The 14699-nt window shown below is 47.3% G+C and overlaps 1 protein-coding gene across 1 annotated transcript in view; it reads right to left on the bottom strand.

Annotated features, from left to right (window-relative positions):
- Positions 1-338: 338 nt before the first annotated feature.
- LOC144668756 (adhesion G protein-coupled receptor L1-like) overlaps positions 339-14699 on the bottom strand; it is a 153445-nt gene continuing 139084 nt past the window's right edge. The window contains exons 17-21 of the mRNA XM_078531087.1: positions 11868-11996; positions 8666-8762; positions 4524-4652; positions 3317-3334; positions 339-1128 (exon numbers count right to left, since the gene is read on the bottom strand). Of these exons, the coding sequence (XP_078387213.1) occupies positions 344-1128; positions 3317-3334; positions 4524-4652; positions 8666-8762; positions 11868-11996 (1158 nt within the window). The 3' untranslated portion in view covers positions 339-343. The remainder of the gene's footprint in view (positions 1129-3316; positions 3335-4523; positions 4653-8665; positions 8763-11867; positions 11997-14699) is intronic.

A 14699-nucleotide genomic window follows, 5' to 3' on the forward strand; every position in this document is an offset into this window, starting at 1 on the left:
GCCTGGAGGGGGTGGGTGGTGGGGGTTTGGAGAAAGTCGGCTGGAGGTAGTAATTTATTATTATTTTTTTCTTCTTTCTGGCGATCCCCAAGGTGTGTTTTTTTTTAATAAAAAAAAACAATCCGGTACATTCCAACAACAACAACAGCAACAACAACAAAACCCCCCCCCCCCCCCCCCCCAAAAAAAACCGGCAGCCCCTGCTCCAACAAGGTTGGTCCTCTGTACAAATCACACAGCCCGTACTTTTCTGGTAGAATTAAGGGTACCCTATACCCGGGTCCTTGAATTGCCCCCACACACCACCACCACCAACCCCCCCTCCCCAACCCCACTTCTCGTTTCAGAGACTAGTTACCAGTTGCATTTGTCCGTCACTTTCTGCAACAGAGTCATCCACATTGACTGACACCACATAGCCGTCGTTGCTACCTCTCCTGGACTGGTAGTAGGCCTGGAGTTGGCTCCTGAACACGAGGTTGGGCCTGGAGCTGTAGTAGATCTCGTCGTTGCCCTGGGAATGGGGCGCGGCCTCCCCGATCGCCTCCGGGCTGCTGTCAGGGTAGGAGGAGTCTCTGAGGTTGGTCATGCTGGTGTAGAGGGAGTCTCTGTTCGGGGACTGCAGCTGCCCGTCCAGCCCGTCCGTGATTTCGGCGGTGTAGCTCTCGGACTCCTCTAGTTCCGGGTCGCTCTGGTAGAGCAGCGACTGGGCCCGCTGCAGGAGCAGCGGCTCCTCCAGGGCCTTGTACATCAGCTCGATCTCGATGTTGTCCTCCTGGGTCAGCGAGGGGGCGTCGGGGACGATGGCGTCGTCTTCGCTGCTGGTGGCCCCTCCACCACCACCACCTCCTCCTCCTCCTCCACCTCCTCCTGCGCCGCCGCCCCCGCTGACCGGTGCTCCCTGCTCGCCAGGGAGGGTCTTGCTGCCTGGTCGCAGGTTGTTGTGGACGAGCTCGGAGATGATCATCTTCTCGAAGGCGGCGTCGCTGAGGTTACGGCGGCAGTCAGCGAGAGGGGTGCTGTCGGCGGTGAAGTCAGTGTTTCGGAAGGAGTAGCTGTTGTTGAAGTTGCCGTTGAGAGGCAGCGTGTCCACCGCACACGGGTCCCTGGTGATGTTCACTGGGTGCTCTGCAGAAAGGGAAAAAAAAACCCAAAGCAAATGAGGGAAAAAAGATCGTCGGCTGAAAGCTATATTTAAAACCGGTTTTAATTCTTACCCCATCCCCATTGTTTCTCTCGAGTGTCGCTCAATGTAGGGGGGAAGAGCATGGAGGAAATGATTGGGAATGCATGGGGAGTGATTGGAAAGGGAAATGGGGACTGATTGAGAAACGTATGGAGAATGTTTGGGAATGGAATGGGAGTGATTGGGAATGGTTTGAGAATGGAATGGGAGTGAATGATCTACAAATTATTACTATGATACTTCTAAATCCCCTAATCAATCTAACTCCCAGTTACACTTTCGTTAAGGCAACAGTAAGACACATATAGATTTTAAAAGACCCAGGCAAAGTAAATGATACCCCGAACAGTCGAAATCAAAGTGAGTTCTCTTAGCTTCAGTCTCTGAAGACAGCAACTTGAGGCATAGATGCTGAAGGCTTTTCACACTTGTTGAATCTTAGACTGCCTCCCTTACAAACAGTCTTCTCTCCTTTATACATATTTTTCTCTTTGAATGCAAATTCCCATTGTTTCACTATGTCTTTTGAACTTTACCTCCACTAATAAAAAATCCACCAAAATATCAATTCCACCAGTAATGTTTGGGAAAATAAATACTGCCTAGATATACATTACACCCCTTCCTTTGAATTTGAGCCACTATAGTTTGTTTAAAAATGCAAATGTTTCCTTTATACTTAACACTCTCAAACTTCCCATGTTTACCTAATTAACATTTCAAACCTAACTTCTCTTCTTACATCAAAACACTTAGACTAGCTGCCTCTAATTCAATTAAGTCACACACACACACACACAAAGACATAGACACATCCCGCTATTACTCTATTTTACAATAAATTCCAATAACATTATGGAAATTATTATATCTTCCTGATAACTTTGATTCTGAACTCTGGACTTACGTGAAATAATAATTCTTATTTTGTCTCTGGTCTTTGCCCTGTACCTCTTTCTGTTCTCTTTCCCGCCTTTATTACATAGTGCCCCATCTCTTGTGTTTGAGTGTGTGCAAATAAATCAACCCTTTTAGTTCATCCTATCTCAAGTTTGCTGTAGAGTTACTAATAGAGAATGGGATCACACCAAAATTGAGGGGTTGAGAAAATACGCCACCACGTATAAAGGGGGAAATCAAAAATACCTTGCTGTTTATGGACCGGTGGTGAGAGGAGAAATCAGGGCTGTTTAAATTAAACTCTCTCCTGCCCATGACAGACTGACTGACACACTGCAAATGGCTGCCAGCTCGGAACTGACTGACACACTGCAAATGGCTACCAGCTTGGAACTGACTGACACACTGCAAATGGCTGCCAGCTTAGGAACTGACTGATACACTACAAATGGCTACCAGCTTGGAACTGACTGACATACTGCAAATTGCTGCCAGCTTGGGTCTGACTGAAACACTGCAAATGGCTACCAGCTTGGGGCTGACTGACACACTGGAAATGGCTGCCAGCTTGAGGCTGACTGACACACTGCAAATGGCTGCCAGCTTGGGGCTGACTGACACACTGGAAATGGCTGCCAGCTTGGGGCTGACTGACACACTGCAAATGGCTGTCAGCTTGGGGCTGACTGACACACTGCAAATGGCTGCTAGCTTGGGGCTGACTGACACACTGCAAATGGCTGCCAGTGTGAGGTTGACTGACACACTGCAGATAAAGGCAAAATACTGCGGATGCTAGAAATCTGAAACTGCTTGAAACTGACTGACACACTGCAAATGGCTGCCACCTTGGGAGTGATAGACACATTGCGAATGGCTGCCAGCTTAATTGGGATTGATGGACACATTGCTAATGGCTAAGCAGCCAGAGCTTCAGTTACGAGTACTGGGGGCCCCGGTGTATTTGTACTCTGCTTTGAATCATGATCCATAGACATTCCAACCTGAGAAAACTGGGCTAAGTGTTAAAGGTCAGAGATGCAGCCAAGTTTGGTGGTGTTTCAGGGGGTCATAATTTGGGTTCTGGGAGCTTTGGGTTGCCATAAGCCAATAGGAGAAATTCAGAAACGTTAAGAAATGGGGAGACTGTTAAAAAAAATATTGGAAGGCCTGGGTCCTTAGTGTGAAACAGTTACATTCGACAAGGAAATGCGAGCTTAACTGGCGTACTTGTCTCTCTGTAGGTCCCTTTATGAAAGCACATGGAGAAAAGAGACAATAAGTAGTGAGATTGCAAAGTCAAATTCAAGCAGACATTTAATCAGAGCATTAATTAGAAATGTAAATATATTTTAGCAGGAGGCACAAACGGATCACCAGCAAGTTTAGTTAATTGTTAATCGTGAACACGGAGAGTTTCAGTGCTCGGGTATCCATCGTTAATGAATCAGCAACATGGCAATCCAACAGCCATCCCAGGAATGGAGATTATTAATAGCCAGCAGCAAACTGGGCCCAAGAGGGTTGTGTTGCACAGCAAGGTAGATGTGCCCGTAAGAAATCTTCTGGCCATTGTGTGGACTGCTCCTTCTCACAGTTTAAGAGATCACCTCTTCCTTTGGTTATATGGACCCCATATTTTAAGTTGTAGGCTCTACATTTCCTACAGTTTTAGGGACCTCCACACTTTTCAGTTATCAGAACTCCCATTCATCAGTTACCTCCCGGAGACCCCCATTTCTAAATTATTACTGATTCTGACAGTGGTAGGGGAGCTTTGTTCCTTTAACTGTAAGTTTGAAAGAAAGAAGGTGCACTTATAAAGGGCCTTTTATGATCTCAGGATACCAGAACATGCAAAGCACTTCTAAAGTTTAGTCATTATTACACTTTAGAGAAACACAGCAGTCAACATATACACAGCAAGGTTCCTCAAACAGGTATGTGATAATGACCAGATAATCCATTCTAGTGACGTTGGATGAAGAATAAATATAGACCAGGATACTGAGGAGGCGCCCCTTATTCGTCTTTGCTGAGTGCTAGACAATATTCGAGTTCACCTGGAAGGGCGCTGGCTTCACACCTGACCTGAAATACGACACCTTCAACAGTGCAGCACTCCCTCAGTTTTGTACTGGAGAGTCAGCCTGGATTTTGTGCTTAAGTCCGTGGAGTGGGACTTCAACAGTGGTGAGGTTCCCATTCCTACAGCTTTAGTTACCTGCAGGCACCAGCGTCAGCAGTTTGTGAAGTGAATGGTTTGTCAATGCTTGGGCCTGTAATGACCAGCCTAATGGAGCAGCATAGTTTTAATGCGAGGGTGCAGGATTCTTACAGGTTCAATATGCAACGTGAATTACAGATCCAGCAGAGGGCTATTTCAGGCTGCGCGATTAAACTGAGAGGCCAGAAAAAAAAAAGTTCCATCCCCAACCTGGTGAGCTGAAGACAGTGGGTGAGGGAGCACTGTAGCCAACGGACTCGGCCAATAGCGTATTGTAGGGGCTGGCACCAGAACGAGGCTGCAGAACAGGATTGGTCAGCAGGTGATTGCCAATAGTTCCTAGTGGGGGGAAGAAGAGAAACAGCGTAACTTAGAGACAGGAGGAAGTGAGGAAGAGACAGAAGGCCAAAACCAAAATTACTGCAGGCCCTGGAACGCTCAAATAAAAACAGAAAATGCTGAAAACTCTCAAGTTACTTTTCAATTTGGTCACCTTCAGCCAGAATAGTTTTGATGACAGGTTTCTCTCTCTCCAGAGATCGGGGAAGTGAGGATGAAGGAAGAAATAAACCGAAGGGATATGGACCCAGAAGGAAAAAGACAGTTCAGACCAGTGCTCTTATTTCCCAGTTTCACTGGTGTTCCATTTTAAGGTATACGAGACCAATTCAGACCAGTACTCTTATTTCCCAGTTTATCCTGGTGTTCCATTTTAAGGTATACGAGACCAGTTCAGACCAGTACTCTTATTTCCCAGTTTATCCTGGTGTTCCATTTTAAGGTATACAAAACCAGTTCAGACCAGTACTTTATTTTCCAGTTTTTACTGGTGTTCCATTTTAAGATATATGAGACCAGTTCGGACCAGTATTCTTTTTTCCCAGTTGTTAATGTTTTTTCCTTCTGGTGGGGATCGAGTGGGAAGGTAGAGTTGAGAGTGAAGATCAGCCATGACCTTATAACATAGCGAAGCAGGCAAGAGGGGCTAGTTTGTACAGGTTCATCCATTATCTCTTTATACTCTGTGGTCCTCCTTATAAAACCCTGGTCCTGCAGATCATTCGTTCAAAGCTTTCTTAATTTCCCCTTCCATTTTTAAAGATTTGCATATCTGAACCCCTAAGTCTCTTCCATTCTTCTCAAAGTTTTACCATTTGGTGCATGTTTCCTCTCATTCTCCCTCTGAAAGAGCATCTCACATTTCTTCCCATTAAATTTCATTCAAAATCTATCTGCCAAAAAGATTAACCCTGTCAATGTCCTCCTGGAAACACTTCCACTCTTCATCAGCTTCTCTATTCCTGTGTTGTTTGAAAATTTTGAGCCCTCTACCTAAGTCCAGAATGCCACACATTCGTTAAATGTCTTCTCGCTAATATTGGCCTCAGTCATTTCCTTGGAGGAAATTAGTGATGCTTTGGTTGATAATTTTTAGATTAAACATTGGGTGGAATTTTACGCTGGTGGGATTTTCCGGTCCGCTGAAGTTAATAGACTTTTGAACGGCTCACTGCATTTTACGGCCCCCCCTCCCCTCCCCCTGCCACGATGGGGCCATAACATTCCGCCCATTGGGTTTGTACCTGGCTGCTGGAGAATGGAAACATTTCCAATAATTCAAGAAGTGAGTAAGACGCAACTGATTTATTGCGGTCCTTGTGCTGCAATAGGCAGCATCCCGGACTCTGAGCCAGAAGCTCTGGGTTTGAGTCCCACTCCAGGACTTGATGGCCAAGGACGGTGCGTTCACAACAGGCTGAGTGTCAACCTGTAAATCCTTCCAACACACGCCAAGGGCAGGCGGTAAGAGCAGGGAGAGATTCCTGGTCAGCCGTGCGATGGAGAGAATGTTGGAGCCTCGACCATTACTATCCAAAGCTCCAGACTGCGACATGCATGGAAAAGTGCATATTGCCACAGCAACACGGACTCCCTGAGTGAACTGTAACACACCAACGCCACACTAATCATTACAACTTGGCTAGCCCAACATCCACAGTGGGGAAGAATACGAGAGGACATTCTACAAGATGCTAATGATCAAGATCGTCCAAGATTTTTAAATTTTTAAATTTAAATAAAGGATGATGGGTATTTATCACCCATACTTAATTGCCCTTGAGAAGGTGGTGGTGAGCCACCATCTTGAACTGTTGCAGCCCATGTGGTGTAGGTACACCCACAGCGCTGTTAGGAAAGGAGTTCCAGGATTTTGACTCAACGACAGTGAAGGAACGGCAATATATTTCCAAGTCAGGATGGTGAGTGGCTTGGAGGGGAATTTCCAGGTGGTGGTGTTCCCATGCATCTGCTGCCCTTATCCTTCTAGGTTTTTTAAAAATTCATTCATGGGATGTGGGCTTCGCTGGTTGGGCCAGAATTTATTGCACATGGGAAGGTGGTGGTGAGTTGCCTTCTTGAACTGTTGCAGTCCACGTTGAGTAGTTACAACCCACAGTGCTGGGAGGTAGCGGTCATGGGTTTGGAAGGTACTGTCTAAGGAGCCTTGGTGCAGTGCATCTTGTAGATGGTACACACTGCTCCCGCTGTTCGTCAGTGCTGGAGGGAGTGAAGGTTTGTGGATGGGGTGCCAACAAAGTGTGCTGCTTTGTCCTGGATGGTGTCAAGCTTCTTCAGTGCTGTTGGAGCTGCACTCATCCAGGCAAGTGGAAAGTATTCCATCACACTCCTGACTTATGTCTTGTAGATGGTGGACAGGCTTTGGGGAATCAGGAGGTGAGTTACCACAGGATTCCCAGCCCCTGACCTGCTCTTGTAGCCACAGTACTTATATGGCTAGTGCAGTTCAGTTTCTGATCAGTGGTAACCCAGGATGTTATGGTGGGGATTCAGGGATGGTAATGCCTTTGAATGTCATTACCATGGTTAGATTCTCTCTTATTGGGGATGGTCATTGCCTGGCACTTGTGTGGCTTGCCACTTGTCAGCCCAAGCCCGGATATTGTCCAGATCTTGCTGCGTTTGGACATGGACTGCTTCAGTATCTGAGGAGTTGTGAATGGTGCTGAAATTGTGCAATCATCAGCGAACATCCCCATTTCTGACCTTATGATGGAAGGAAGGTCATTGATGAAGCAGTTGAAGATAGTTGGGCCGAGGACATTTTCATGGGACGTTTAGGCGTCCACCATGCAACTTTAGGGGCCCATATATGTTGGCCTTGGAGGGGGTGCTGTGCAATTCGCCAGCATGCTAATGGGGTCAGAAGGGTTAAATTATGAGGACAGGCTGCATAGACTAGGCTTGTATTCCCTTGAAGATTAAGGATCAATCTAATGAGGTGTTTAAATTGATTGAAGGACCTGGTAGGGTAGGTAGATGGAAACCACCTTCTGGTGCAGTGAGTCCAGAACAAGAGGGACATGGCCTTTAAATTAAAGCTAGACCATTTAGGGTTAATGTTAGGAAGCACTTATTTGCACACAGCAGAGTAGAAATCTGGAACTCTATCCCCTCCAAAAGCTGTTGAGGCTGGGCAGGGGGGAGGGGGGAGGGGGGGTCAATTGAAAATTTACATTGGCAGAATTTTGTTGGACGAAGATATTAAGGATTATGGAACCAAGATGGGTAGAGTTAAAATACAGATCAACCATTGAATTGTTGGAACAGGATTGAAGGGCTGAATTGTCTCTTTCTGTGCCTATGTTCCTCTAAAAACGCTGATCACATCAGTGCTCAGATGCTTCCAAGTTGCTGAAACTAACAGATGTTGATGCTCCAATTTCCGACTTAATTCACCATTGAGAAAACAGTGTTAAGGGCATCCCTTTTCAAACTATTAAACTCGACAAGGATAAAAGCAAAATACTGCGGGCGCTGGAAATCCGAAACAAAAACAGAAAATGATGGAAAAGCTCAGCAGGTCTGGCAACATCTGTGGAGAGAGAAACAGAGTTAACGTTTCGAGTCCGTACGACTCTGAAGGTGAGTCAAACAGACTCGAAACGTTGACTCTGTTTCTCCACAGATGTTGTTAGACCTGCTGAGCTTTTCTAGCATTTTCTGTTTTTATTTTACTAAACTCGACAAGTGAGCGAGACTGAGCTACCTGCTCCTCAAGGGCCAGGCTGCAGGGAATGATGGCTGGAAACGGTGGGATTGGACATGGTTGCCAACCCCCAACCTCTCCCCCCGCCACGCCTCACCCCACCAAACCCTCCCACCACCCTAGTGTTAAAGAGCACAGGTATCATCAGGAAGAGAACTGCGACCTCCATACGGACAACTGGTGTCCCCCCACATCGTGCTCCCCTCCCCCACCCCACAACGCCCATGAACATGTCAACAGCTTTCGTGAGCCCCAATATGTCGCTCACTGCTTGGAGGCTCACCTCGGTTTAGGGTCGGAGTGCTGTTGATGTCTCCCGCCATGAAGGAAGATTCTGACTGCTTCCGAACAGTGTCGTTCCACATCCTCCGGATCCGGCTCTGTAAGCGGAGGTCATTGTTCATTAGCTCAAGGCCTAAAACTTTGCTACTGCTGGTGGGGATGGTGTGGGGTGGGGGAGGGAGGGGGGAGAGACGGTGGGGGATGGGGAGACGGTGGGGGGGGTGGTGGCTGGGGGGAGTGGGGGAGTGGGGAAACCACAGCACAGTTGGAGAAACAAACTGGCAGTAGCAGACAATCCTCTCTGAGCAAACGACAGCAAAACTCAAACATAAAAACCGCTTGAAAACCCATTTATGGCCTGGAGTTTTTCATAAACGATCCCTGAGGAATGACTATCCCTGCGGGATGCCTGCTCTGGGGGGAGGGTACCTAAACGACGGGGTGAGGAATGATCTTTTTTCACAGCTTCAGGATATCACAAGCCGCTTCGTAGCGAATTAAGTACTTTTAAAGTGTTGAACTGTTCGAATGTAGGAAATGAGGGGGAGGCGGTGGTGTAGCGGTATTGTCACTGCACTAGTAATCCAGAGACCCAGGGTAATGCTCTGGGGACCTGGGTTTGTATCCCACAACAGCAGATAATAGAACTTAAATTCAATAAAATTGTGGAATTAAAAGCCTGGTGATGACCATTATCATAAAAACCCATCTGGTTCACTAATGCCCTTTAGGGAAGGAAATCTGCTGTCCTTACCCGGCCTGGCCTACACATGACTCCACACCCACAGCAATTGGGCTGACTCTAAAATGCACTCTGGGCATTAAATGCTGGCCTAGCCAGTGATGCCCATGCCCCAAGAATGAATAAAAAAAAAACAATTTGCACACAGCAAGCTCCCACAAACAGCAATCTGATAATGACCAGATCATCTGTTGTTAGCGATGTTGGTTTAGGGATAAATATTGGCCTCAGACTCCAGAGAGAACATCTTCATTTTTCCACAAATTGTACCCTTCAGAACTTTAACATCCATCTGAGAGTGTAGACGGGGCCTTATTTAAAGCCTCATCGGAAAGTGAGGGTCAGACTGAATGACGGATTGGGGCCCTGACACCGCCCCCCCCCCAATCTTCTGATTTAGAGGGGAGAGTGCTAACCCCTGAGCCACAGATGATGACACGAGGCTTACTAGGCTTGATCAGGTGGCCTTTCTGGGCCTCCTTTATTCCCTTTGGGAACACGGGGTGTTCTTAGAAGCAAGATGGATGCAAATGGACGGCAATGAAATGACGGGATTTATATGGGTCTTGTAGAAGTGCAGTGGGATTTTCATTCTTACAATGTCCCTTTCGCCATGATGCGTTGGGGGAAGGGGTAAAGAAATGGTCATGAATCTAACCCTAAAGAAGATGAAGCTCCCCCCACTTTCTAATAAGCGCCGGTTAAATCTCTGCTCTATTCGAGGCTTCTTCTGGCTACAGGTATCTATAACCTCGCCACCTTATTCTAACAAGCACGGATATTTCGCCAGTCCCTTTGCCTCATTCTAATGGGCCTTGGGTTAAACCACACTTTATTTTGATCTACGTAACTCGCCAGCCCCACTCTAATGTGTGCAGGTAGGATTACCCCCCCTGCCCCCCGCCCCAACACTGTCACATTGAAACAGACCCCCTCACCACTAAGTCAGCAGTAACTCTCCTCGGGTGCCATTGTAGCTTTTACCTGTGGCCATTCACCTTGCACAGGTGTGCATGAAGGTGACTAAACTCCCTGAAGGAGATGTGGAACAAGCACAGTAGAGAGCAGAGACAAGGACATAGAATTGCACTGCTAAAGCACAAGTTGGGAGCGTTGGGGAGCAAGAACACGACACATCACCATGGTTTCTCAGACGATGGCTCCCGGCATCCGTTTAAATAAAAGCGAACAGGTTTGAATTGTTGATTCAAGAACGGCTCCAGGAGATTTTATTTTATTATTTATTCTTTCATGGGATGTGGGCATCACTGGCTAGGCCAGCATTTGTTGCCCATCCCTAACGACCCTTGAGAAGGTGGTGGTGAGCTGCAGTCTGTGTGGCGTAGGTACACCCGCAACGTTGTTCGGGAGGGAGTGATAGGATTTTGTACCAGCATAAATGAAGGAACAGTGATATAGTTCCAAGTCAGGATGGTGTGTACAGTGAGTTCTCATTGGAAAGAGCTGACAGGCTGGACCTGGAAGCAAATAAAACCAGGCAAACCCTCCCACTGTCTCAGCTCTCACTGCTCCCTTCTGCCATCTGAGAGAGAGAACACTGGGAATTTCTCAGAGAGATAACTGGGGTGAGGGCTATAATCTAGCTAGCAACAGGCCCGAGGCTGCAGCATTCAGCTAACAACAGGACCAAGGCTGCAGCATTCAGCTAACAATAGGACTGAGGCTGCAGCATCCACCTAGCAACAGGCCTGAGGCTGCGGCATCCACCTAGCAACAGGCCTGAGGCTGCAGCATCCACCTAGCAACAGGCCTGAGGCTGCAGCATCCACCTAGCAACAGGCCTGAGGATGCAGCATCCACCTAGGAACAAGCCTGAGGATGCAGCATCCGCTTAGCAACAGGCCTGAGGCTGCAGCATCCACCTAGCAACAGACCTGAGGCTGCAGCATCGACCTAGTAACAGGCCCAAGTCTGTACTATTGACCAAAGAAGAAGAATTTGGAGCACATGGATGAATTATCCCTGGAAGTGGAGTGTATTTAGTGTCCAGCCATTCCAACATCTGTGAAGAGTCAGCTGCTTTTGAAGCTAGGTATAAATTTGATGGGTTTAATCTCTTTCTGTGACTGCACTATGCTGGTGGACATAGACCAACTGGAAGCAGTTTTTAGGGTGGGGATTATCCACATTGTCAGAAACATGAGGTGGGGCTCCCCACATTATTAGGGGACAGTTTCTGAGGAGAGGTTATCACCCCACATTGGGAAAGCGGGGGGACGGGGGGGTACTGCATTAGTAGCAGTTCAGGGGTAGGGGCAATCGTAACCCCTCCCTAGCTGATGGAACGCCTTGCCTTTTTCAGGATGATTCACACCCACAGCTTGATTGCGGAAGAACCGATCGTCTGAGAAAACGGAAAAACAACACAATCCAACTAGACACGACCCTGTCAAAAAATGACCTTTTCAGCCATCCTCCTGCTTGCCGCAGCATTCTGTACCTGAGTACCAGTGTAGTACCGGCTGCTGTTCCGGATGGTGGACGTCTTCAGGTTGCCGTGGGAGACGCCGGCAGTGGGGCGGCTGCAGCAGTGAGCGTGCCGCAGGCACTTACTGTACTCCTTGTGCACCTGGGGAGGGAACCAGAGAAAGGGAATGAGGTTACAGTACAACAAGTAGCTGACTCCTGAGAGACATGGGTCTGTATCATTCCGGCTGGGATTGGACATTGCTCGGAGGAGCATTGCAGGGAGATCTAGGGTAGTAGGACACTCATTCAACTTCACCTTGGACAGAGTAAAACATTTGCCCTGTTGCATGGTAATCACTTACCTGGAGTGTAGCTGGTCATTGCTTACTTTGGGGCCTAACTTGTTAGTGTTTACATTGAGGCCCTAGCTAATTATTATTTAACTTGGGGTCTGCTTGACCTTCACTTACCTTGGCACCCTAACTAGTTTTTGTTAACGTCGGAGCCTGGGGGTTTGTCAGTGTTTATATTGGGGTCCGGTTTGTGATTATTTGGGGCCTGGCTGGTTAGTATTTACGGAATCACAGAACTGTTACGGTGCAGAAGGAGGCCATTCAGCCCATCGTGTCTGCACCGGCTCTCTGAATGAGCATTACGACTCAGTGCCACTCTCCTGCCTTTTCCTCATAACCCTGTACGTTGTTTCTATTTAAATAATCACCTAATGCCCTCTTGAATGCCTCGATTGAACCTGCCACCACCACACTTCCAGGTAGTGCATTCCAGACTCGAACTACTCGTATGAAAAAGTTTTTTCTCACTTCGCACTTGCTTCTTTTGAAGATCACTTTAAATCTGTGTCCTCTTGTTCTTGATCATTTTACCAGTGGGAACAGTTTCTCCCTATCTACTCTGTCCATGATTTTGAACATCTCTATTAAATCTCCTCTCAGCCTCTTCTCTCCAAGGAGAACAGTCCCAACTTCTCCTGAGGTCTAACAAGTGTCTTATATAAATTCAGCATAACCTCTTTGCTTTTGCACTCTATGCCCCTATTAATAAAGCCCAGGATACTATATGTTTATTATATTGGGGTCTTGCTGCAGTGTACACTGGGGTTTAGCTGGTCAGTGTTTACATTGGACTCTAGCTGGTCAGTACTTTTTTCCTTTGGGCCTGACTGGTCAGTATTTACAATGGGGCCTATCTGGTATTTACATTGGGGCCTAACTGGTAAGTTGCTATATTGAGGCCTTTACCTGGTCAGTATTTACAACTGAGCCTAGCTGGTCATTGTTACATTTGGGCCTAGCTGATCAGTGTTTATACTGGGGCCTGGCTGCATTGGGGCCTAGCTGGTCAGTGTTTATACTGGGGCCTGGCTGCATTGGGGCCTAGCTGGTCAGTGTTTACGTGGGGCCTGACTGGCATTTACATTGAGGCCTTTACCTGGTCAGATTTACATTGGGGCCTAGCTGGTCATTGTTATATTGGGGTCTATATGGCAATGTTACATCAAGGCCTAGCTGGTCAGTGTTTCTGTTGGAGTCTGGCTGCATTGGGGCCGAGTTGGTCAGTATTTACTCTGATGCCTGGCTGGTTAGTGTTTACATTGGGCCTAGGTAGTCAGTGTTTACATTGGGGTCTGACTTCAATGTTTACAGTGAGACCTGGCTGGTCAGAATTTACATTGGGGCCTAGTTGGTCAGTGTTATACTGGGGCTTGGCTGGTCAGTGTTACATTGGACCCCCGCTGTGATACTTTAATTCTGCAGAGTGGTTCAAAGTGGCCACGTTACTTAAAGGTATCAAGAAAATGTCTGCATGGGTCTTGGCTTTTTGCATTCACAGCTCCAGATCACAGATCTCCATGTGAGTCACTGTGAGGCAAGCCCATTGATATCGACGATTCCAATGCTTAGACTGAGTGGCCTACTGAATCTGCGGTGTACCCCCTCTATTATCCCAACATCCTGGCTAGGTTTCCTCCTTTAAGGGCAAACCTCTTGCTTTCAAATGCTGCTGGGTGGCCGCATTTTGTAGCTGATAGCCAGTCAGCTTACACGCCTGACTCCTCACACACGTCTTCCGTGCATTAGGATCCTCGGCAAACCAAGCGGCATCCCCTTTCACCAGCCCACTGCCCCCACCTCATACTATAGATGCAGCACAGGGTACGTGCCATGCTGCATGAATCCTGTCTAATGCTAATTGAGGGTGCAGCACAGACTCAGCAGAATACATGGTACCAGGGCTCTAAGTGTTGAATTATGAGGACAGGCCGCACAGGCTGAACTCTGAGAATGGGGAGCTAGAGCAGTCGTGAAAGAGTGCTTTCTTTTTTAACAGAGTGCTGAAAGTTGGCAATTTGGGGCAAGTGGGAATTCACTGACGAGTACTCCCCAAGCCGAAATTTAGTTTTAATATTTAGAATTTGACTTAGAAATTTAAAAACTGTAAAAGAAACGTCAAAATGGTCAGTGTTTACATGGGGCCTGACTGGTATTTACATTGGGGCCTAGCTGATAAGTTTTTACATTGAGGCCTTTACCTGGTCAGATTTACATTGGGGCCTAGCTATTGAGGGCATCCTGGCTAAGTTTGCAGATGATACAAAGATAGGTGGAGGGACAGGTAGTATTGAGGAGGCGGGGAGGCTGCAGAAGGATTTGGACAGGTTAGGAGAATGGGCAAAGAAGTGGCAGATGGAATACAACGTGGGGAAGTGTGAGGTCGTGCACTTTGGTAGGAAGAATAGAGGCATAGACTATTTTCTAAATGGGGAGAGAATTCAGAAATCTGGAGTGCAAAGGGACTTGGGAGTCCTAGTCCAGGATTCTCTTAAGGTTAACTTGCAGGTTGA

The sequence above is a fragment of the Cetorhinus maximus genome, chromosome 28 (assembly GCF_964194155.1).
Source record: "Cetorhinus maximus chromosome 28, sCetMax3.hap1.1, whole genome shotgun sequence".
NCBI lineage: Eukaryota > Metazoa > Chordata > Chondrichthyes > Lamniformes > Cetorhinidae > Cetorhinus > Cetorhinus maximus.